Source organism: Octopus sinensis, linkage group LG1 (genome assembly GCF_006345805.1).
Source record: "Octopus sinensis linkage group LG1, ASM634580v1, whole genome shotgun sequence".
NCBI classification, from domain to species: Eukaryota; Metazoa; Mollusca; class Cephalopoda; order Octopoda; family Octopodidae; genus Octopus; species Octopus sinensis.
Genome location: NC_042997.1, coordinates 112478690 through 112505444, shown reverse-complemented (window position 1 = coordinate 112505444; position 26755 = coordinate 112478690). Strand labels below are relative to the sequence as shown.

The 26755-nt window shown below is 37.8% G+C and overlaps 1 protein-coding gene across 1 annotated transcript in view; it reads left to right on the top strand.

Moving 5' to 3' along the window:
* The window catches only part of LOC115212270 (hydrocephalus-inducing protein-like), a 158402-nt gene that overhangs the window by 21814 nt on the left and 109833 nt on the right, over positions 1-26755 (top strand). The window contains exons 6-13 of the mRNA XM_029781112.2: positions 3195-3224; positions 4710-4892; positions 5399-5518; positions 12631-12648; positions 14679-15005; positions 20439-20640; positions 22869-22977; positions 25885-25984. Coding sequence (XP_029636972.1) covers positions 5463-5518; positions 12631-12648; positions 14679-15005; positions 20439-20640; positions 22869-22977; positions 25885-25984 — 812 coding nt within the window. The 5' untranslated portion in view covers positions 3195-3224; positions 4710-4892; positions 5399-5462. The remainder of the gene's footprint in view (positions 1-3194; positions 3225-4709; positions 4893-5398; positions 5519-12630; positions 12649-14678; positions 15006-20438; positions 20641-22868; positions 22978-25884; positions 25985-26755) is intronic.

Below are 26755 nucleotides of genomic sequence, written 5' to 3'. Positions count from 1 at the left end.
ATCACCTTCCTTGAAGAGAATGACTTGCTGCCCGACACCCAACATGGTTTCCGACCAGGGAGAAGCTGTTTAACTCAGCTCCTACAACACTATGACTGGGTGCTGAAACGGCTGCTCAACCACTCAAATGTGGAAGTGATATATCTCGACTTTGCAAAGGCCTTTGATAAAGTCGATCATGGAATGATATGTCACAAACTGCGTGATCTCAACATAGTTGGAAAACTGGGAGAATGGCTTCATGACTTTCTGAAGGATAGAAGTCAGGTGGTAGTAGCCAATGGGGCCACCTCCATTAACACACAAATAGTGAGCGGTGTTCCGCAGGGCACTGTTCTGGGACCACTACTGTTCATAATGGCCCTCTCAGACATGCCCTCAGCCACGCAGAGAGCCACGATCACAAGTTATGCAGATGATACAAAAGTTTCACAGGCAATACAGAACCCTGAGGACACTAAACACCTGCAATGTGAGCTGGACGAAATATACAAGTGGGCTGAAAAGAATAGCATGCAGTTCAATGCTGGAAAGTTTCAAGCTTTATACTATCAGCATGCAAAACTGAATGCAATACCCAATGAATACACTGGACCTGGAGGGATTGCAATCCCAGAGGCACAATCAGTGCGTGACCTGGGTATTCACATGAGTGATGACGCGACCTTTCATGTACATGTTGCTAAACTGACAATGAAATGTAGACGGCTGGCTGGATGGATTCTTAGAACCTTTAGAACAAGAGAACAAGAAACCATGATGGTCCTCTGGAAGACACTTGTCCTAAGCCACTTTGACTATTGCTCTCAGCTATGGTCACCATCCAGTGTCAAGTTGATCACAGAACTTGAGGCGATCCAACGAAGCTACACAAAGAAGATAGCCTCTATGCAGAATGTAAGCTACTGGGAAAGACTCAAGAGATTAAAATTATATTCCCTGGAGCGTAGGCGGGAAAGATATGCCATAATATACATCTGGAAGATCCTGGAGGGAAGTGTCCTGAACTTTGGCATCGAGAGTTACGCAAATGCCAGAACTGGGCGCCACTGCGTGGTGCCTAGGACTCCAAACCTGCCATCAAGATGTAGGACAAGATTCTGTGATAGCCTGGGTTTCCGAGGCCCACAGCTCTTCAATATCCTCCCGAAGAACCTGAGAGACCTGCATGGGGTGGATACAGATGTCTTTAAAATGAAGCTGGATCTCTTCCTGTCAGGTGTCCCAGATGAACCAACTTCACGGCAGGAGGGGCAGATGAGGGCAGCTGCATCGAACTCTCTCATGCACCAAATAGCAGTTGCTAGAAAACCTCCATGAAGTGAAACCAAGTAGCAACACCAAATGGCGGTGCCCCAGCATGGCCACAGCTCATAAGCTGAAACTAGAATCAATCAATCAATCAATCAATCAATCATTATATATTATACATATTTTCCTATGGCGGTTTTCGGTTTATTCTACTTTAAGCTTTCTCTTAGGTTATATTATTTATTTAGGCTTTTCTCTGAGTAAGGGAGAATATAATGATTAAACGTCACTTATACTCAAGTGTTATCATCATATCTAAAACCCTAACTGCAGTTATAACGTCATATAGACATATACGCATGGAACGCTACATCAATGACCATGTATGTTGAATATTTTAATTGTGTCCTTTAAACCGCTATAAGAAACATAAATCAAAGATTACAGAAATGCATATTTATCTATGCTCAGTTGAAAAACAAACGTGAAGAGAAACACTCTTTTTAATTATTTTTTATTATACAAATATAACATTTTATGTTATTTACAGTCAGAAAGATAACTTTGTTGTGAAGGAAAACGACTATAAATTCCTTAGCTAATTTCTTCGTTCTATCTAATACGTTAACCAACAAATCAAAATAGATTTGTGATTAACATAGACATGGCATAAAATTTACCGATGCCTCCAAAAGAGTGACGTGGAGTTATGTGACACCAACGAACACTAAAGTCTCTCCCCAAATCCAGGGTTTTTATAACTGCTCAACCTGACCAAAAAGAATCGAAATTCAGACAAACATTCTTTTCGAAACTTCTAGAATCTTTATATGAGCAGTTATATTAACCAATGGGAAAAAAACGAAAATGATAATTCTTCGGCAAAGACATTACGTCATATTGCCAATTCGCGCCACATTTCAAAATGGCTAAAATGGATATTGCTACACATACATATTAACACTTTACAGTATGCTTACATATATACATACATCTATACATCGATCTAAAACAACAGGAATACTAAAGGAAGTCCGGAATTTAAGAGAAGAGAAAGCCAAAAGGTCTTGTGCTGTTCATTTAAAAATTCCTGAGTAGAACTTATTATTACCTCCACCTTTGAAACTATTTTGAATGGTGAATTTGTTAACTTTGGCTTGTATTAGATAAGGATTAACTGTTTATTACTGTTACTAAATTTTCTAAAGCCACCTTCACATTCCATGGCTACCACTGGGATCGATCAGGTATCGTACAAGGATTCTGGATTATTTTTCCTGTTTTTTAATGTAATTTTTGAGAGTGGTCGGTTCATTTTTAGTATTCTTATTTGTGAGAGCAGTTGTGTTTATTTCAGATATTCTCATTTTAAAAATCATCTCTGGCTAATCATTGAGAGGATGTTGGTGTTGCCTTGGTGGAAGTTTGTGCTCTCTGAGTGCTCTTCTTATTACTGTTACACAGTATCCAATATCATGATGTTGTTGATTGAAGATATTTTGTCTACCAGGGGTTTGTACTGTCTGTCAAGTCACAAGGACCTCAGACAGACTGTACTTTACGCAATATGTGTGCAGTTCCAAGTAATGCCAATTTTTGCAATACGCCTAGATTGTAGACTATTTCTCAAGTTTCCAGATGTTTCTTCAGTTTGGGTGGTATTGAATCCAGTGATCCAATGACAATAGAGACAACCTTTATATTTGACTCGCGTAGTTGCCACATCTTGGTGATTCCAATCCTCAGGTCTCCATATTTATTGATCTTTTCTCTTTCTTTCATGACCAAAACAAGTAAATGGTAAAACATTAATTCCAGTAAATATTACGTCGTTGTTGTTTTGTAAAAGTGCTTCTGTGTTATATATTTATGTTATATCATTTGTTTATTATTGGTTTTGAGTTATATATTAGTAACAATGGTAAATTTTCTTTATTTTTCAGTCCTGGAACTCCATATTTGGAATCCAAGAAGTAAGTTGTAAAAAAAAAAACCCCAAAAAACAATTATAAAAACATGTGGATTGAATATTTCTGTGATTGGTTCAAAGGAGAGATTATTTAGTCCTTTAAGCTTTCTGTCAATTGACATCTTTTGAATTTATAGACCCCCCCCCTTCTTTTACTTCTTCATACTGCACTGGGGACAAAATCACTAAAAAGAAAAGGGGGACATTGTTCCTGATGTAGTGAATAGATTTAATTTATCAGCACAACCTGGTGCCTGGGTATCTTTAACAGAGTCCATCCACCCTGTTGTAAGCATTCATGTCTGATGGTGACATCTTTTCCTTCTTCCCATCAAAGAGGCCTTGAAGAGTCAGCATAGACTCTGCCCTTCCATCTCTCACTAAAGAAGGTACAAAACACATTTTAAAACCTTCAGAATTAACAATATTTTGTAATGTGATTGGGTTTGGGAGGTTGGTGACTAAGTAATCATAAAGCATTGCAGAATTTACTTCTTATTTTGAGTTCAAATCCCATTAGTCTTAGCTTTGCCTTTCAATCTTTATGGGTCAATGGAAAAGTGTTTGATGAGGTGGGGGAGGTAAATTCAGTTGTCTGTTCTATTTCTTTGCAGATTTGTTGTTATATATTGTGTGACAATATTTTAATTTGAATTCATTTGCATGTTACAAAACTAATTGCTTTTTGATTTAATTACTGTATTTACTCATCCATAAGACATATCTGTGTATAAATTGCACCGGCACCCTTAAATCTTGCTATAAAATTCTTCCCTTCATGGTTTTATCTTTGCTCCATATATAAATCACACAATGGTTTTATGTTGTATAATAATGTATTTTCAATTAGTTAGACATTATATGACACTACTTTATGTTGGATTAATTACATTTTGTACAATTAATATATTTTGAATTAATTACGGATTATACAACAGTAATTTATTTTCAGTTTCTTAAAAGATCACATTCTTTCTTTGAAGAAACTGACCTCCTGAGACCACACCCCTTTCATCTCAAATTCATTAACAGCTTGCCTGCTGATAATGAATTTCATTGGTTGCTTAATTAAACCTTGCTTCTGCCCATCTTTCTGTTGTTGCTGATGTAGTCATTTCTTCCTGGTTCATCAAACCTACTACTTTTCAACAACTTTGTAAACAAATGGTAAAAAATACCTGAAGAAAAGGGAGCTAAGCATATATGTAGTAACTTACAATTACATAACTCCTGGTTGGCTTTCCTTGGAAAAACATGTAGTATATATTTACCTCCTCCATTCTCTACACAAATATAGGTCTACTTGATTGTATGTGTGTATATATATATATATATATATATATATGTATTTAATATATGTAGGTGTAAATATTCATAAACAATTGGTATTTAAATTAAAAATTTTTTTTAAATATATCCCTGCTAAATACAAATATTGGTGATTTTGTTTTATGTAAAATTTAATGTTGAATTTGAATTTTTGCTTCAGACTGAACTACTTCAGATGGATTGTTCCTGCAAATGGTTACACCACTCTTAGGATTCGTTTCTCATCTGAAGAACTGGGAGAATTTGACCAGACATTGACTTTTGAAATCCTTGGCACCAAGAAGCGCTTCCAAATATTTAATCATGGCCTCTGTATTTTCCCAAGTATTTGTCAAGATCCAAAGTGAGAAATCATTTTTTCACTTATTTTTCCTTTCCTATTATTAGAAATAACATTGATAATTTATTTCTTCACATTCGCAGGCGTGACTGTGTGGTAAGAAGCTTGCTTCCCAACCAAATGGTTCTGGGTTCAGTTCCACTGTATGACACCTGGAGCAAGTGTTTTCTACTATAACCTTGGGCCAACCGAAGCCTTGTGAGTGGATTTGGTAGACAGAAACTGAAAGAAGTCCATCATATATACATTCATATGCACACGCTTATGTACACATATGATGGCTTTTTTTCAGTTTCCATTTATCAAATCCACTCACAGAGCTTTGGTTGGCCTGGGGCTAAAGTAGAGGACACTGGTCCAAGGTACTGTACAGTAGGACTGAACATGAATCCTTGTGGTCAGGAAGCAAATTTCCTACCACACTGCCATGCTTGTAGCTCAGCCATTATGTAAGTGCATTGCATTTGAACACAATAAATTAATCTTGGCCTGTATTCATTACGTTTCAGGATTGTTTTCAAACGACACCGGAAGAAGAGAGAACCTGATGAGATCGTTCATAAAAGATATGTCATGTCATCAGAGACTTTTGAATTTGGTCCGCTTCTGGTTGGAAGATATGCCGACGGGTGAGTTTACTTTCATGGCATTATTTGCATTTGTTTTCATCTCTTGCTAAACTAATATTTTACTGCTATCAAGCCTTTCAGTGGTATACATTTAGCATGATACACAGGTTCCACTCTCACTCTCTCTTTCACCATCTCTCTCTCTCTCTCTCTCTCTCACACTATATATATATATATATATATATATATATATATATAATCAAAATAAGGAACAAGGATATCCAAGGTAGTGTAGTACAACCGTTTCATGCTACTTCATTTTATTATACACTGTAAGTATTACATCAGTTTTAAAATGTCGAGCAATCTTCAGCCACATATAGAATTTTTTATTTAAATGTACAATGTACATTTTTATACTTATTTCATTTGCCAACATTACAACAAGGGTAGATATATAGACAGAGAGGTTAATGACCCCATTTGATTTATATGGATAATACCATACCAAATTCTGGTGCCTTTAACTTAAGTACCATATTCATCTGAATCTAAATTTGCTAAACTTATATATATATATATATATATATATATATATATATATATATATCATATAATTAAGGCTAAAGAGGGTTATTCTAAAGCCAAATACACTGTTTTATCCACTTATAATCCGCTTGTTACAGAAAATTGAAACTGAAAACGGGCAACTAACCTTTAGAAAATTTAAATTTCGTTATCTCTATATTGAATCAATTTCGGACTTAATCTTATAAAAAGATATATCCTTCTTCAGTAGAACTTTCGATGGGATATAAATAAAATACTCACGTATGATCATGGAAAAAGCACAAGCTAAAAACACAACTACACTTGAGTACATCACTTATATCTAAAAATAAAAATTCTTTGGTCAGCCTCAGAAAACAACGTCCAGACCTTTCGCCGCTACAAATTGTAATGGTTACCAGTCCTCCTGTAGCAAGCATCGAGTTTACTACTAAGCAATATAGGATGAAGTCCCTTACTCTACAGCAAAGGAATTCATCAGGAAGCGTGGGCAGTATATTTAAAAAAACCGTTACAGTTGCAATATACATCATATAATTAAGGGCTAAAGAGGGTTATTCTAAAGCCAAATACACTGTTTTATCCACTTATATCCGCTTGTTACAGGAAAATTGAAACTGAAAACGGGCAACTAACCTTTAGAAAATTTAAATTTCGTTATCTCTATATTGAATCAATTTCGGACTTAATCTTATAAAAAATATATTCCTTCTTCAGTAAACTTTCGATGGGATATAAATAAAATACTCACGTATGATCATGGAAAAAGCACAAGCTAAAAACACAACTACACTTGAGTACATCACTTATATCTAAAAATAAAAATTCTTTGGTCAGCCTCAGAAAACAACGTCCAGACCTTTCGCCGCTACAAATTGTAATGGTTACCAGTCCTCCTGTAGCAAGCATCGAGTTACTACTAAGCATATAGGATGAAGTCCCTTACTCTACAGCAAAGGAATTCATCAGGAACGTGGGCAGTATATTTAAAAAAAAAACCGTTACGGTTGCAATATACATCATATAATTAAGGGCTAAAGAGGGTTATTCTAAAGCCAAATACACTGTTTTATCCACTTATAATCCGCTTGTTACAGGAAAATTGAAACTGAAAACGGGCAACTAACCTTTAGAAATTAAATTTCGTTATCTCTATATATTGAATCTTTCGGACTTAATCTTATAAAAAATATATATTCCTTCTTCAGTAACTTTCGATGGGATATAAATAAAATACTCACGTATGATCATGGAAAAAGCACAAGCTAAAAACACAACTACACTTGAGTACATCACTATATCTAAAAATAAAAATTCTTTGGTCAGCCTCAAAAACAACGTCCAGACCTTTCGCCGCTACAAATTGTAATGGTTACCAGTCCTCCTGTAGCAAGCATCGAGTTTACTACTAAGCAATATAGGATGAAGTCCCTTACTCTACAGCAAAGGAATTCATCAGGAAGCGTGGGCAGTATATTTAAAAAAACCGTTACGGTTGCAATATACATCATATAATTAAGGGCTAAAGAGGGTTATTCTAAAGCCAAATACACTGTTTTATCCACTTATAATCCGCTTGTTACAGGAAAATTGAAACTGAAAACGGGCAACTAACCTTTAGAAAATTTAAATTTCGTTATCTCTATATTGAATCAATTTCGGACTTAATCTTATAAAAAGATATATTCCTTCTTCAGTAGAACTTTCGATGGGATATAAATAAAATACTCACGTATGATCATGGAAAAAGCACAAGCTAAAACACACTACACTTGAGTACATCACTTATATCTAAAAATAAAAATTCTTTGGTCAGCCTCAGAAAACAACGTCCAGACTTTCGCCGCTACAAATTGTAATGGTTACCAGTCCTCCTGTAGCAAGCATCGAGTTTACTACTAAGCAATATAGGATGAAGTCCCTTACTCTACAGCAAAGGAATTCATCAGGAAGCGTGGGCAGTATATTTAAAAAAACCGTTACGGTTGCAATATACATCATATAATTAAGGGCTAAAGGGGTATTCTAAAGCCAATACACTGTTTTAAATCCACTTATAATCCGCTTGTTACAGGAAAATTGAAACTGAAAACGGGCAACTAACCTTTAGAAAATTTAAATTTCGTTATCTCTATATTGAATCAATTTCGGACTTAATCTTATAAAAGATATATTCCTTCTTCAGTAGAACTTTCGATGGGAGATATAAATAAAATACTCACGTATGATCATGGAAAAAGCACAAGCTAAAAACACAACTACACTTGAGTACATCACTTATATCTAAAAATAAAAATTCTTTGGTCAGCCTCAGAAAACAACGTCCAGACCTTTCGCGCGACAAATTGTATGGTTACCAGTCCTCCTGTAGCAAGCATCGAGTTTACTACTAAGCAATATAGGATGAAGTCCCTTACTCTACAGCAAAGGAATTCATCATGAAGCGTGGGCAGTAATATTAAAAAAAACCGTTACGGTTGCAATATACATCATATAATTAAGGGCTAAAGAGGGTTATTCTAAAGCCAAATACACTGTTTTATCCACTTATAATCCGCTTGTTACAGGAAAATTGAAACTGAAAACGGGCAACTAACCTTTAGAAAATTTAAATTTCGTTATCTCTATATGAATCAATTCGGACTTAATCTTATAAAAAGATATATTCCTTCTTCATCTAGAACTTTCGATGGGATATAAATAAAATACTCACGTATGATCATGGAAAAAGCACAAGCTAAAAACACAACTACACTTGAGTACATCACTTATATCTAAAAATAAAAATTCTTTGGTCAGCCTCAGAAAACAACGTCCAGACCTTTCGCCGCTACAAATTGTAATGGTTACCAGTCCTCCTGTAGCAAGCATCGAGTTTACTACTAAGCAATATAGGATGAAGTCCCTTACTCTACAGCAAAGAATTCATCAGGAAGCGTGGGCAGTATATTTAAAAAAACCGTTACAGTTGCAATATACATCATATAATTAAGGGCTAAAGAGGGTTATTCTAAAGCCAAATACACTGTTTTATCCACTTATAATCCGCTTGTTACAGGAAAATTGAAACTGAAAACGGGCAACTAACCTTTAGAAAATTTAAATTTCGTTATCTCTATATTGAATCAATTTCGGACTTAATCTTATAAAAAGATATATTCCTTCTTCAGTAGAACTTTCGATGGATATAAATAAAATACTCACGTATGATCATGGAAAAAGCACAAGCTAAAAACACAACTACACTTGAGTACATCACTTATATCTAAAAATAAAAATTCTTTGGTCAGCCTCAGAAAACAACGTCCAGACCTTTCGCCGCTACAAATTGTAATGGTTACCAGTCCTCCTGTAGCAAGCATCGAGTTTACTACTAAGCAATATAGGATGAAGTCCCTTACTCTACAGCAAAGGAATTCATCAGGAGCGTGGGCAGTATATTAAAAAAACCGTTACGGTTGCAATATACATCATATAATTAAGGGCTAAAGAGGGTTATTCTAAAGCCAAATACACTGTTTTATCCACTTATAATCCGCTTGTTACAGGAAAATTGAAACTGAAAACGGGCAACTAACTTTAGAATTTAAATTTCGTTATCTCTATATTGAATCAATTTCGGACTTAATCTTATAAAAAGATATATTCCTTCTTCAGTAGAACTTTCGATGGGATATAAATAAAATACTCACGTATGATCATGGAAAAAGCACAAGCTAAAAACACAACTACACTTGAGTACATATATACATATATATATATATTGAAAGAAATAAAGTGGAGAATAATGGTTGTATAAATGATTATTTGTATTGATATAAAGATGATGAAATTTTTTATAAAAACAATACAAATAGATTATAAATTTTAAAGCTCTAAAAGAAATGGCAGATGCCAAAAGCCTACATATGTGTTCCAATTCATGCCCCAAGTGGATACGTAATTCTGAGCATTTGCTAAGAATTGGTATTATTTTCAACTGTATGGGGCAGAATCTCATCAGGGCTTTATGAACTTAGAGAACAAAGGTTAACATATTTCTTGAAAGGATACAGGCAAATTCTATAAGCTCATAAAGCCCTGATGAGATTCTGCCCTACACAGTTGAAAATGATTCCAGTTCTTAGCAAATGCTTAGAATTATATATCAAGATTTTGTTAAAAATTATCTGAAATAAATTGGTTTTACTTTCACAATGCACAAAGTATTTTAGCAATTTTTTTATACAGTTCCTAATCTATAATATAAATTGGACATGGGCAATCGTTGTATTCTTTCTTGTCTTGAGGTTCACAGCCAAACGGCTGGGTGGATTCGCATGAAAAATGGCACACATATGGAAACGGGTGCATAGAGTGGAATGCCATTTGTATTTTTTTCCTAACATCCATACTTACCGAAAAAATCAATTAAAACTTTTTTCTAATGGAATTTCTCTCTTTCTTCCACCATTAAAACAACCAGTTGCTTAGAAGATGTTTTCTGACAGGGTAGGGTCAGGAAATTTTCATACAGCTGGAGGCTCCAATCGAAACAGGGGACCCAAAATGATAAGGTTGAGAAATGCTGTTAAAGACTATGCCTAACTGAAAACAATCACAGTGACATCATCCAAACAGACCGTGTGAAACCGGGCTTAGCTGCTAGTAATATATAATTATGAAGGTTCAATATGGCTTTTCTTAAACATCGAATGGCTATGGGGTCCAGTAGGGTAGAATAGAAATCAAAGGGGTCCATAGGCCAAATAATGGTTGAGAATCGCTGATGAGAAACGATTCTTTGTATATATCTTTTGTGTCTGAACCTCCCTAAATGTATTAAGAATAAATATGCAAATAATCTTTTAAGATTTTGCTGAGGAGGTCTAATGAAAATGAAACCTGTCCAAAGATGTCACTCAACTGCTAAAGATCAGATTCAAAGTATTCTATTTAATAAATTTTAAATTTATTCAGATTTTGATGTTGTCTCTCTTGCTTTTCTTGACAATAACTACTTAAGATTATAAATATTTTTTAACCATCACCACATACCTATATATATATATATATCTTGTGCTATATATATATATATATATCTTGTGCTATATATATATGTGTGTGTGTGTGTGTGTGTGTGTGTGTGGTATTTTTAAATAAGCTTAAAGCTTATGCTGATCACCATGCAATGACTAAGGAAAATAGTCTAATAACGGAGCATATAAGCCCTCGACAGAAAAATGAAGGCCTTCCTATCTGCAGATAGGAAGACCTTTTTTCTGTCGAGGTCTTATATGCACCTTTATTAAACTATTTCCTTTAATCATTGCACAGTGATCAGCATAAGCTTTAAGCTTATATAAAAAATACCATTATTATCATTTACAGGATTGTAAAAATGGCGCCGTATAAAAAACCATTTGCAACCAAAGCATATATATATATCATCATCATCATCATCATCGTTTAGCGTCCGTTTTCCATGCTAGCATTGGTTGGACGGTTCTACTGGGGTCTGTGAAGCCAGAAGGCTTCATCAGGCCCAGTCAAATCTGGCAGTGTTTCTACGGCTGGATGCCCTTCCTAACGCCAACCACTCCGTGAGTGTAGTGGGTGCTTTTTACGTGCCACCCGCACTGGTGCCAGACAGAGCTGGCAAATGGCCACGAACGGATGGTGCTTTTTATGTGCCACCGGCACGAGGGCCAGGCGAGGCTGGCAACGGACACGAAACGGGGCGGTGCTGGCAACGGTCGCGAAACGGAAAGTTCTCTTACATGCCACCGGCACTGGTAACACATCTGCAATTTCCATTGATCGATTTCCATTGATCGATTTCGATTCTGATCCTCACTTGCCTCATCACGTCTTCACAAGTAGAGTTTTGTGTCCCAAGAAGGGAAGGTATGCATACGTAGGCTGGCTCCATCCCATGTAGAAGGCCACGGGTTATGGACTCACTTGTCCTGCCGGGTCTTCTCGCGCACAGCACACTTCCAGAGGTCTCGGTCTCTAGTCATTTCCTCAGTGAGACCTAAAGTTCGAAGGTCGTGCTTCACCACCTCGTCCCAGGTTTTCCTGGGTCTGCCTCTTCCACAGGTTCCCTCAACCGCTAGGGTGTGGCACTTTTTCACACAGCTATCTTCATCCATTCTCGCCACATGACCATACCAGCGCAAACGTCTCTCTTGCACACCACAACTGATGCTTCTTAGGTCCAGCTTTTCTCTCAAGGTACTTACACTCTGCCGAGTGTGAGTACCGGCATTACACATCCATCGGAGCATACTGGCTTCATTTCTAGCGAGCTTACGCATATCCTCAGCAGTCACGGCCCATGTTTCACTGCCATGTAATATATATATATATATATATATATATATATATATATATATATACATACACACACATACCTATTGATATCTATATAGATCAGTGTTACATATATATGCATGTGTCTTCTTTTCTGTCTGTCTGTCTCTCTCTTTATATATATGTATATATATGTATAGCTATATATGTCTATATGTGTGTGTCATTTCTTATTTAAATTAGAAAATGTAATTATTCAAACACTATTTTGTTTCATTTCCTTTTTTTCTTCTTCTTTCCCTGAAAAGCCTCCATCCAATCAACAAGTAAGTCACCACCCAATATTCTTTTTTCAATTTTTGTCTCTATTTTCTCTGATCCCTGCTCGTTTAAGAGGTTCTCATTGCAATCCTTAGGTTTCCTGTTCATTCCCATTGGGCCCTTCCTTGAGTAAGAATCTTCTGGCATAGACTTGGATCAATCCAAACCTTGTGCTTGAACTTGGGTAGCTGGGAAGTCTGCTGTACCCTGTCGGACAGACACTACTTAATCCATCACTTAGTTTGGCTCCCATGGAGACTTTGGCAGAGTCTACACTCTGGCTGAAGGTACCCTGTAAACTGGAGTTGTTTACCCAACCCATTAATCTTGGATCCCTGGCCAAAATTTCATGGGGTACTGCAATTCTGTTTAATTATGAGGTACTGCACTTTAAATTGCATTTGGTTGTGGGACTTGGTATGGAAGTTCCAGGGTTTTGAGGAGATTGGAACCACCTTGTGGTTACTACTGTCCCCAGGTCTACTCTTTTGGGGCTGCAGGCAGAAGCATTACTTTGCCTGCTGGAATGTTAGAACTGATGTTAGATGTGGTCAGCATTGATGAGGTACGTGATGAAGGATGTTGGTCAGAGCCACCTCAGCCTCGCCCGGGTGAATGTAGCTGCGGGTGCAGGTACAAGTACTGCACTTTTGATTGTTCATGAGGTACTGCAATTTTGATTAATCATGAAGTACCACACTTCTGATTAATCCTGGGGTACAGCGATTTATGATTAATTTAAGTGGTACAGCTCTTCTGAATGGTTGCCAATATCAAAAAAGGTAAAGGTCACCTTCTTGACTAATAAGGGCTGGTTTCCATGGCGTATATAGCCCCCACCTGGATGGGACACTGTTCTCCATCATTGGATTACTCATTTTTGCCAGCTGAGTGGACTGGAGCAATAGGGAGTGAAGTGTTTTGCTCAAGAACACACCACATCGCCCAGTCCAGGAATTGAAATCACAATCTTACGATTATGAGTCCAGCACCCTAACCACTGAACCACGTGCCTCCACTATAGTTGTCAATATTGCTCAACGTAATAAGGTAAGTGATGTGAAATCAATGGTAGCATTCTGACTTGTTATATGCTGAAAATAATAATGTACTGTTGATAATATATAGATGTATGTATATATAGTATGTGTGTAATTTATGTGATTTTTTTTTAACCACATGAATATTGATAAGTACTACATACTGGCATTTACCTTTTGATTGCTCTTTTGTCTACACCTGGTGCAGGTTTGAAGAACGAATTATTAAAGTTTTAATAAGATTTGAATTGGATTAATTTTGTTGTTTAATTTGTACAATATATTAACAAAACATTTGAGCGAGGTCGTTGCCAGTGCCACTGGACTAACCTCTGTGCAGGTGGCACATAAAAAACACCATTTTGAGTGTGTCCGTTGCCAGTACCACCTGACTGGCCCTCATGCAGGTGGCATGTAAAAGCACCCACTACACTCTCGGAGTGGTTGGTGTTAGGAAGGGCATCCAGCTGTAGAAACACTGCCAGATCAAATTGGAGCCGGGTGCAGCCATCTGGTTTGCCAGTCCCCAGTCAAATTGTCCAGCCCGTGCTAGCATGGAAAGCGGATGTTAAATGATAATGATGATTTTGACTTTTACATGTGTGTGTGTGCGCGCATGTATGTGTTGTGTCCTTTCATAGGTACATCATTTCACATTGCTTTAGTCTTCTCAGCTGAAATTGCGTAGCAGCTAAGTGCTGTTTGCATCCCTGTCATCTCCCACATGTCACATCCTCAATGTTTTTCTGGGTCAAGGGTGAGTGTGGCAGCTAAGAATCTTTCAACTTTTAGCATGCTATAGACACATCATGTCACTGTATGAGTTTTCTCCCCTCTCAATGTGATACACTGTGCCTGTCGTTACAGGGGAGAAAATTCGGATAGAGCCATGATGCACCTAAGTGTGCTAAAGGTTAATATCTTTTAATTTCAATTGTTTAATGAAAGCAGATAAATGCCAAAGTATAGTTGTTGCTGTTTTTTGCCTTTTTTAGGTACAAAGAATTCCCAGAGAATCTTGAAATCTTAACCATTCTGAATGCTTCCCCGATAGAAGCAGACATTAGTTTTTGTTTCTTGAAAGACACAAAAGCTGAAACATTTTCTTTAGATCCTCAAACAATGATTCTTCCTCCACAAAGGTCAAAGCATCTTGCTGTGTGGGCTTTCCCTCGTACCGTAAAATTAATTGAAGATGCAATTGTTTGCTGTGTGAAAGAAAATCCAGAACCAATTTTATTCAAAATCAGCTGCGAAGCTTTCCGTCCTGAACTGGATTTGGACAGACGAGTGTTCCAGTTTGATAAAGTTCTCATATTAAGGTAATCGTAATATTTTTGTTCAAATACCTTTATTTATAAGAAACTGAACTTCAATTAATTAATTAATCAATAATAATGGTTTCAGGTTTTGACACAAGGCCAGTAATTTTAAGGGAGGAGTAAGTCCTCAACTGGTGCTTATTTCATTGACTCTGAAAGATTGAACGGCTAAGTCAACCTTGGTGGAATTTGGAAAAGTATATGTTAAAGCCTTTTGTTAAAAGTAGATGTGATGTGATATGTGTGTGTGTGTTTGTCTCATCTTGACATCATTTGATGGTTGTAAGGTAGCATTACCATCTTAGAAACATTTGTTTCCAGTCTTCTGTGAATCGTATCTGACCAAAGAGAAATATGTTACTTGGAAACAATTGAGGTCTTGTAGCAAGAAGGCAATTCTGATTGTGGAAAATCTGCCTCAGACAATTCCATCTGAGCCATGCAAGCATGAGAAAGTGGACATTAAAATGATGTTGTTCAAGGTACCCTTATGATTAAAGATGTTCCAGTATCTTGTACATCTAGTCATTTCTTAAATTCGCTCACAGACAGTCTTTCATTCAAGTTAACCTTATAGACTCTGCTTCTCTCTCTTCTGCCTTCATTCATTGTCTGCATCACATGAGAGACAGCAAAAGGCCATCTCCTCTTTGAACAACAAAGAAAGCCTTTTGTTGCTAATGGAGTCTAATGCCTTCTACTTCTTCAGCTTATTCTTTCTCCAACCTGCCTTACTTATAATTGTGACCAACTGGTACACAAATCGCTGACAGAACTTTTAATAATTATCTGTTTAACTTCTAGTAGTTACTACTTCTGGTGGTTTCGTATTAATTAGTTACATAACTTCTATTACAAAGAACTTCAGGTAATTAAGGTAAGAAAAGATGGGAAAATGTGTTGATAACGAGTGGTTTCCTTTCCTGTACAAAGAGAAGATTGCATGAACTGTATATAAATGGTGTGACCCGCATCAGCCTCACGTGTTAGTAATGACTACAAGCATCATGGACATGGCCTCTTCTCTCCTGATTGACTTTCATCTGCACTATAAAGACATAAGCACTCCAGGGTTTTTATTGGTGGATGTCTCACCTTTATCAGTGGATTTCTCTCCTGTGTGATATTGCCCAGCACATGACCTTGCAGGTGGGGCCCGGTTACAATTTTCTTCAGGTTGATCCTGCTCAAAAGGTCCCTGAATAAGGGTTGTTTGAGGATGATGAATGAAACACCCATGTTTCCTGAGGGGGATTATTCAAACCCCAAAGAATCCCTCTCAACACACGGCTATGATGCTCCCCCACTACTTCTGCTCGTGATCAGAGATGCACATATCATCAGCCACCAAGGGACATGCTCAACTGGTTATGGTCAAACAACTGTCAGGCAAATCTGTGGTATTGAACAGAATATTTGCTGTAGCCCATCTTTTATACCAAGACAAAACAATGTACATGATAACACTTCCAGCCAGTTAAGATCAGAAGCGATGAGAGCCACTGCCTGGTACTGCATCAGGACATTATTATTATTAAGGTGGCAAGCTGGCAGAGTTGTTAGCACACTGGGCACAATGCTTAGTGATATTTCATCAGTCGGTACGTTCTGAGTTCAAATTCTGCTAAGGTCAACTTTGCCGTTCATACTTTTGCAGTCGATAAAATCAGCACCAGTTGATCACTGGGGTTAATGTAATTGACTTGTGCCCATCTCACTGAACTTGCTGACCTTGTGCCAAAATTTGAAACCCTCTTAATAATACTAAAACTCTAGAGTTGTTTATTTGTACCTGAAATGTCTCAGAAATAATGTATTTTATCTTAATTTTTTTTTTTTTTGCATATTCATTTTTGTACTTACCTTGGCAGTGCAGTCCAAATTTTGGTGACATTTTGACCTCTATTAATGAAACTGATGAAACACAATTTTTGTTTGTTATTTCTTGATGAAAAAAACATGGCTTCCATGATGCCAACACACATACACACATATAATGAATGCCAACACAAACACACGTCTGCTATCTGTGACATATACATACACATAGTCTTTGTGCTCTCTAAGAAAAAAAAACGTTGACTTTTTGATGTACAATATTTTAATCATTTAGAAATACTTTTAAGTGAATGTGATTTCAAAAATGTAAGTTGTTTGTACAGTAAGTATTGATATTTTAGCTTTCTTTAATCAGATAATATTTTAATGTTTTTTTTAATTATTTTCAAGTCGTTAATTTCTGTGAAAATTTTTTATTTATTTACTTTTGTTTTAAAGTGAAAGAGAAGAGAAAGTAAAAGATGTATGTATGTGTATATGAAATGGATGTGTGTATGAAAGAAAGAGAGAGGGAGAGAGTAAGAGAGAGAGGAAGAAAAAAACAAGAGAAAGAGAGTGAGTGAAGGGGGGGTGTTGTCATGTATACATACATACATCAATACATATGCATACATCTTTTTTGTTTGTACGTGTGCATGTGTGTGAGAGAGAGAGAATGAGTGAATGTGTGTGTTCTCATGTATAAGTGATACTCTCACACACAAACACACACAACTCCATTTCATATACATTTTCATACATCTTTCACGTTCTCCTCTCTTTCACTTTAAAACAAAAGTAAATAATAAAATTTTTTTACAGAAATTAATGAACAAAACCCACTGATCCAGATGACAGTTCTGAGAGTCAAAGTGAGAGATTGCCCCAAAGGAATGCCTTTACAAAAGTTTTTTCAAGTGTGTTCAATGTATCTCAGCTCCAAAGATTTTTCTGCTATTTCTAGCATGCCCAGCTACCACGTAACAGCTATTTACAGTAAAGGACTCAAAATACCTGTTACATATTAGCAGGGCATGCAAGAAATAGCAGCTAAATCTTTCCGTTTCTGGGGAAAGGTGCCGTTTACGTGTGAATTTGATGTCACATTCATTGAAAGCATGTGAAATAAAATGGAAAAGAAAACAAAAAACCCATGTAACAAAACTCCATTGCTAGGAAACTCAGACTTTCCTGGTGACCTACGGGTCAGGGGTAGTCTAGTTATTATTATTTATTATTATTATTATTATTACTTTTTTTTTTCTTCTTTCAAATTTGCTTCCATTTCTTGCCTAGTGTCTTCCCGACTCCTAGGGCAAAGAAACTCATAGTATACATTGGTAGGCCATTAAACTAAACTCAATAGTTCGTTCATTTTTTTTTTTTTTTAAGTTAAATTAAAATACATGGGTAGTAATAATTCTCACATCAACAATGCTCTTCTCAATACGTGTGATGTACCAGTTAAGACAATCTTTTGCACTTCTTGCAGGGATGGTAAGCCAGGGATCATTCTCATATAATTTTTGGTTCCCTTCTTGATCATTCCTAGTGCTCCTACGATCACTGGTATTGTAACCGCCTTGAGATGCCACATTTTCTCAATTTCAATGAGTAGGTCTTTATATTTTCTGAGCTTGTCAAACTCTTTCGCTGAGATATTATGATCACAGGGGATGCTCATGTCGATCAATAAGCAAACTTTATTGTTTTGGTCTTTCTTCTTCTTCTTCTTCTTCTTCTTATTATTATTATTATTGTTATTGTTATTATTTTTTTTATTCCTCAAATTTCAGGCCTTGTGCCCCATAATAGAAAGGATTATCATTATTATTATTATTCTATGTTTGACTTTTGCTTTATATTTGTACAAGTTGGCTCCAAGTCTCACCCAGAGACCTCAAGAGACAACAGGTTGGAAGTTCATGTTGTTGTTATGCCTAGTGTGCCATATATTTGTTTTTGTTTTTTTTTTGTGTTGTACTAGTGAATGTCTAAAAAAAAAAAAACCGAAAATTATGTTTGTTTTAAACCTTGAGATTACATAGAAAGTATTTTGCGTATGATATGAGCAGTTCCCATGAGCACTATCTTTTGAATTTCTGCCATTTTGGGGTTTCCTGGTATCTGAGTTAGGTAGCAATCATCCCCTTTTGCTATCATTCCCAGGGCACCTATGACAACAGGTATTGTTTTAGTCTTCAGCTTCCACATTTTGCTGATTTCTATTTCAAGATCTTTATATTTGCTCAGTTTTTGGTAGGTCTTGACAGATACGTTTATATCGATTGGGACAGTCATATCAATGAGGAGGCATGTTCTTTGATGTCTTTCAATATGATGTCTGGCCTATTTGCATCTATCTTTCTGTCAGTTAGAATGGTGAAGTTCCAGAGGAGTGAGATGTGGTCATTTTCAAGCACTGGAGGTGGTTTGTGTTCCCACCAGTTTTTTTCATGGGGCAAATCCAGGTTTTTGCAAATTACCCAGTGAATATATTGTGCAGCTCTATCATGCCTGTTGAGATACTCTGTAGGCGCTAGAAGACTGCACTTGGAGATAACATGATCAATGGTTTCATTTTGTTGTTGACATACACGACATGTTGGGCTACTGCCGTTCTTTAATATGTTGGCCTGGTAGTTTCTTGTTGGTAGGCATTGATCTTGAGCTGCTATGATAAACCCTTCTGTTTCAGATTTTAAGCCAGAGGCCATTAGCCATTGATGGGTCAGGGCTTTGTCAACATCTGCATTATTCGCTCTCTTTGGGTATTTGCCATAGAGAGGTTTTTCTTGCCATTTATCATTCAGAATATCTAAGGCCGCAGTTTTAGCACGGGTTTTCATGCACTTAGCTTTTTCTGTGCTTGTTTTTTGTATGTCTAATTCCGAAATTTGTTGTATTCGGAATTCACTTAAATATTCCTTTGCCTGTTTTGCTACTGAGTATGATGCTTTCTTGTTTTCATGTTTTGAGATAAGTTTTAACATCCAGACCTCAGAGTTTTTCAGGTAGGTGTCTAGGCCAATTGTAGCAATCTTCATTGTTATTGCCAGTTGTAAAAGTCCACGGCCTCCCTCTTTTCTTGGCAGATAAAGTCGTTCTGTATCTGCCTTAGGGTGGTGCATTCTATGCATTGTCAACAGTTTTTGTATTTTTCTGTCAAGATTACATATTTCAGTAATTGACCAGTTAACGATATTAAAACTGTAAGTCACGACTGGTATGGCTAAAGCATTGATCGCTTCGATCCTGTTTCTTGCATTCAGCTCTTACTCTGTGATAACATTCTCTCCTGATCATTTCCTTCATCACTGAATGCCTTATTCCGTCCCCTTCAATTACCCCTAGGTACTTGTAGCTCTCCGCTGCGTCTAATTCTTTTATGACATTCTGCTGGTCAAGGCTAATTAATGTTAGATGTTTCTGTCATTTTTCCTTTGATAAAGGTAGCTTTTGCACATTTATCTAGGCCAAATTGCATTCTGATGTCATCACTGAATTGTTGGTCATTATTATTATTATTATTATTATTAATAATAATAATAATAATAATGCATAAATAAGAGAATATTAAATGTTTATTTTCATTTCATTTATACTTTTTCTCAGAGAAGAAAAACGTACAATACGCATGCGTAACCGTACAAAATTGCCTGTTGGTTGGAAATTGAGTGGGATTGAGAATCTTGGAGATGAGTTTACTGTTTCTTCTACTGGTGGAGTTGTTCCGCCTTTGGGTGAGACCCCTCTACATGCCTACTTTCAATCAAAGAAGCCATTAATAATGGCAAAGAAGCAAATAAGATTGGAGGTAAATTTTGGTTATTTACTCAATATTGAAATGTTGGAATCATACATTGTTCCAACCATTGTATTATTTCATGTCTTTCATTTCACCATTCACATCAGTAGCTGCTATGATTTTTCAAAGAAAATTATTGATATAAGGAAATTCTGTTTGAAAAAGTTAAGGTCATGTCTGTTCCAGATTTGAAAGAAGAAAGTGAAAAAGGTTCTGCCTTGAATTTTACTTCTTTCGTCATCATCATCATCATTTAACATCCGCTTTCCATGCTAGCATGGGTTGGACGATTTGACTGAGGTCTGGCGAACCAGACTCCAATCTGATCTGGCAGAGTTTCTACAGCTGGATGCCATTCCTAATGCCAACCACTCCAAGAGTGTAGTGGGTGCTTTTACGTGCTACCTGCAAGAGGGCCAGTCTAGTACTACTGGCAATGGCTATGCTCAAATGGTGCTTTTTATGTGCCACCTGCACAGGAGCAAGTCCAGTGGCACTGGCAATGACCTTGCTTGAATGTTTTTCATGCCACCAGCACAAGTGCCAGTAAGGCGATGCAGGTAACGATCACGCTCGATGGTGTGTTTAACGTGCCATCAGCACGAAGGCCAGCTTGTTGCTCTGGCAACGATCTCACTCGTTTGGTACTCTTAGCGCTCCACTAGCAACGGATGCCAGTCACCGAGTTTGATTTCAATTTTGATTTCACTTGTCTCAACTGGTCTTCGCAAGCAGAGTTTAGTGTCCAATGAAGGAAAGGCAGACATAAGTGGACTGATTACACCGCTGGCATTGGCCACAAGGTTATGGTCACACTTGCACTTTAGCAGATGTAATTTTGTTTTGCTCTACCTCTAAAGGATAAAAAAAGCAGGGTACTACATGATTTTGTGTATATGCCTCACTAATTGGCAGAAACTTTGTTAATACTATTCTATATTTAAGAGATGAGCAATTATTTACATTATTTACATTTGACAGATATTTGTCCACATCTTGTTTGTTGTTAACACAACGTTTCGGCTGATATACCTCCCAGCCTTTGTCAGGTGTCTTGGGGAAATTTTGAACCTGGGTTCTCATGCTGCCCCCTCAAAATAAGGGTAGAGGAACATCGCAAATCTGTGACATGAGGAGATATTGATAAATCAGGTATAGTTGATCATGTATGGAAAAATGGAGACCACCTCCCCCTTGTGGGATGAAGTTAAAATAATAGACAGAGAACACCACTGGAAAATATGAAAACTAAAAGAAGTAGCACAAATGCTAGGACACAACAACCTCCTAAGCAGACGAAGTGCAGATATGAATAGCATATGGGAACCGGTTTTAAGGAAGGATAGGAAGATATTAGATTTATAAGCCCCAAATTTCACTCCATAATATGCCCATGGGCATATGGTGTAGTGGTTAAGAGTGCGGGCTACTAACGCCAAGATTCCAAGTTTTATTCCATGCAGTGACCTGAATAATAATAATAATACCATCGAAAAATACCTTAGGAATGAGAACTCAAGTTCGAAATTTCCCCAAGACACCTGAGGAAGGGTGGAGGGTATATCAGCCGAAACATGTTAACAACAAACAAGATGAGGACAAATATCCATCAAATACTGTAGAAACTTTGTTACATTCAACCGTAAGCACAAAACCATGTGACCTCTTGCTTTTTCTGTCTTCCAAGAATATAATCGAACAAAGTTGTGCTTACTACAACATAACTGATGTTGAAACGGTTAAGCAAATTTATTAACAATACTCTTTTATTTGTTTCAGTCATTTGACTGTGGCCATGCTGGAGCACTGCCTTTAGTCGAGCAAATCGACTTATTCTTTGTAAGCCTAGTGCTTATTCTATCTGTCTCTCATGCCGAACCACTAAGTTACGGGGACGTAAATACACCAGCATCGGTTGTCAAGCGATGTTGGGAGGACAAACACAGACACACAAACGTATACACACACACACACACACACACACATATATATATACATATATACGACGGGCTTCTTTCAGTTTCCGTCTACCAAATCCACTCACAAGGCTTTGGTCGGCCTAAGGCTATAGTAGAAGACACTTGCCCAAGATGCCACGCAGTGGGACTGAACCTGGAACCATGTGGTTCGTAAGCAAGCTACTTACCACACAGCCATTCCTATGCCTGCGATAACAAAATTCCAGTTGCATTAATTAAAGTTGAATAATCCTTTCTCATGTGTTGTTCCTTTAATAGATCTTTGATGTTGATAATACTGTGAAATCTTCATCTGAAATAATCAGCATCTTAGGAGAAGCTTACGATGTTGCAGTTGATATCAACTTCCCCAAGGCCATGTCGACAGGTAAAAATGTTCTCTTCCACATACACCTTGCATGATAATATTTAATTTAGAGTAAGTTGGTGAGCTGGCAGAAACGTTAGCACGCCGGACGAAATGCGTAGCCATATTTTATCTGCCATTATGTTCTGAGTTCAAATTCCGCCGAAGACGACTTTGCCTTTCATCCTTCAGGAGTCAATTAAATAAATACCAGTTACGCACTGGGGTTGATGTAATCAACTTAATCTGTCTGTCTGTCCTTGTTTGTCCCCTCTGTGTTTAGCCCCTTGTGGGTAGTAAAGAAATAGATAATATTTAATTTAGGAGCATCTTTGCAATGGTTGGTTGAAAAGACAAATGCTGGAAAGTAGATATCTGTGGGTGGGACATGTTGGTGTGCAAGTGACTCTGTGTAGTAGTAGTAGTAGTAGTAATTGCTACAATTATCTCAGGTCACCATCGTCATCATTGACTATCTGTTTTCCATGCTGGCATGGGTCGGACAGTTTGGCATGAAGTTGTCCAGCTGGAGAGCTGCTTGGACTCCATGTCAGTTTTGGCCATTGCTTCTATGGCTGGACACCCTTCCTAATGCCAACCACTTTACAGAGTGTACCGGTTGCTTTTAATGTGGCATTGGCATGGGCACTTTTACATGATACCGGCATTGGTGCATTTTACATGGCACCAGCTCCTATGAGCCCCCAAGGTTAGGATTGCTCAGCTGGGATGCAGGGAACATCCCTGTATTGAAGGACAACTGCAATTTTACTTAGCTTCACATGTGTTCTTAAGCACTGCAAACCACCAGAAGTTTTGGGCCCTTGTCATCCCCTCTATGCAGCCCAACGTCTGAAGATCCTTTCTCACCATCATCATTGTTTAATGTCCACCTTCCAACCTGGCACGGGTAGGATGGTTTCACAAGGGCCAGGCCAGGCAGAAGCCTGCACCAAACTTCTGTGATTGTTTTGGCAGGATTTTTACAGCTGAATGCCCTTCCTAACACCAACTACTCAGCAGAGTGGATTTAGTGCTTTTTACATGGCACAAGTAAAAGGTGAAGTCAGTTTTGGCAAGGTTTTTACAGCTGGATGCCCTTCTGAATATCAACCACTTTACAGTGTGGACTGGGTGCTTTTTAAGTGGTACCTGCACTGACAGGGTCACCAAAGGCTTGCAAGACAGAAAAGAGATCAGGGATGAAGACGGAAACAGATGCACTACCACAAAGGAAATACATGGTTACCCAATGTGAGGGAAATGCAGGAGAAGGAGAGAGAGTGTGGGAAACATCAGTATAGAGATGGCAAAATGCCAGGCATACTCACAAAGGACAGGGATCAGAATATAAATAGGATGGTTGAGTAAAGGAAGAGAGAGGCATAGATGGTGGCAAGTGCCAGGGCATACCCTTAAGTTTTAAATGCCATAACATAAGTGGCAGAATATTGTGAAGGAAGCGTGATTAAAGAGTGTGGAGGTGGGAGGTGAGTGGCAAAAACCTGGGTATATATAGAGTTGAGGCACTACCAGATAGCACTGATACAGAGGAACAGAGCTATGAGGACAGGATTGGGGAGTGAGCACCAGGCATAGTGTATGAAGGAGGAAATGTGAGGATGAGAAGAGATGTAGTTTGGTTTGTTGGGGTAAGGTGAGTGAAAAGTTTTCTTGTTACATCTGGGTGGAATACACAGGTCAGGGGCTAGCAGGTAGCTATAATACAGTGAGACAGGGCATGTGGGTGAAACACACAGGTTGCAAGCTAGCAGAGAGCAATGATAGTGTGGCATGGGGCCAAGAGGACAGGATTGGGGAGTGGGAGGTAAGCATAGTGTATGAAGCAGAACTGTGAGGAAGAGATGTAGAGATGTAGTTTGGTTTGTTGTGGTAGGGCGTGTGAGAGGTTTTCTTAAGTGTGGGTGGGACACACAGTGCTTCTAGAACTCAGTTTTGCTGACATGGGCAGGTCTTCTCTAGAACTTCATATCGCCAGAGATCTTGGTCCTTTGTCATTTCCTCTGTGAGGCTCAACATCCTGAGATTGGTCCTTACCACTTTATCCCACATCTTCCTGCATCTCCCTCTTCTGCAGATACCATCCCCTTTTGGTAATCGGCACTTTTTGGTGCAACTGTCTTCATTCATATGCATCACATGACCATTCCGTCTCTCTTGCACACTACCTCTCATGCCGTGCATACTCAGTTCTTCTCTGAAATCACACTCTGTTTTACAAGCACATGAACAATGATCTAGAGTTGGATACACGTGCTGTGTTGGTGTTCATGCCTTTCCCTCCATCCTGCTCCAAAACCACAAAATCATCATCATTTAATGTTTATTTTCCATGATGGCTGGAGTTGGATGGTTTAAAAGAATCCAATGAGTCGTAGAACTGTGCCATGCTCAATATTTGCTTTGGCACGGTTTCTGCAGCTGGATGCCTTTCCTAATGCCAATTCTGTGGACGAGGTATCTCTATATATATAAACAGCAAAATGTCTGTCTGTGTGTGTGTGTGTGTATCCTTTATACAAATCCACAATTTTTCAGTTAGAGGGCTCGCACTTTCTATGGTCATTCAAAACCGTCCAAGGGTGGTCGTGCACATCTTTACATTTCCCCAGTCACCCCGCAAAGTCATTAAAAAATCAATAGAAGTGACTTTTTTGTGAATTTTCTATCCAAAACCCAATCAAAATGCCCGAAACTTGATACGCCAATTGAATGCCAGCTAGCTGTATGTGATTGTTCATAGATTTGGACAGTACTCACGTGTATGTGCGCACGCACGCAGCTGTATATGTATGCACTAGCACTATGACCCAGCATTGCCGGGTCATAGTGCTAGTGTTTTAATAAACAGAATTTCCATTACCATTGTCTTTTATAATTCTGTTTTTGTGGTTATTTATTTCTTAGATGAAGACCGGTGCCTTGACTTTGGTACAGTGCGAGTTTCTGAAGATGCAAAACAAACAATAACAATAAAAAACAAAGGGAAATACGACATCTTATTTGAGTAAGTTATTGTCTTTTATGTTTGTGGAACCGATTCTGTGAAGATATTTATAACACTCTCATCCTTTGGAACAAAGAAGAATGGTAGTTTGATCTCTGGAACTGCTAGCTCTCTCTCTCTCTCTGTCTCTCTCTCCCCTTTGACTGATCTCCTTTTAAAGTTGCCCCCCACCTATAATCTACATATGTGAAACATATGTAGATTACAGGTGGGCACTTTTACCAGAAAGTTCACCTGGCAATTATAGGTGAAGGCATTAATGATACCATTTTCAAGTGTCGGGATTTGCATCAAATTATTGGATCCTTTAAGCAAGTTTTTAAGTAAGTTCTTCTGTGTTTCTCAAGACTTCTTTCTTTGTTGTCACTTGCCATAGAACAGTCTCTGACCTCAACATTACCGTTTTATGTTTGGCCAGCATCAGCACACATTGGCACCTGATCTGTTTTTTATTAGTTTCTATAAATGGGAGCTTGGTTTTTTTTTGTTGAATTCATCAGTATATTCATGTTTGAATTTGCGCCATTGTATCAAGTGACACATTCAGTTACGCTGACAAGCGTCCCAGTTGGTCCCAATCAATGGAATAGTCTGCTCTTGAAATTAAACATGCAAGTGGCTGAGTGCTCCACAGACACACGTACTATTAATGTAGTTCTCAGGGAGATTTAGTGCGAGACGGAATGTTACAAGGCTGACCTTTTGAATTACCCGTACAACTCACTTTTGCCAGCTGAGTAGAGTGGGGCAATGTGAAATAAAGTGTCTTGC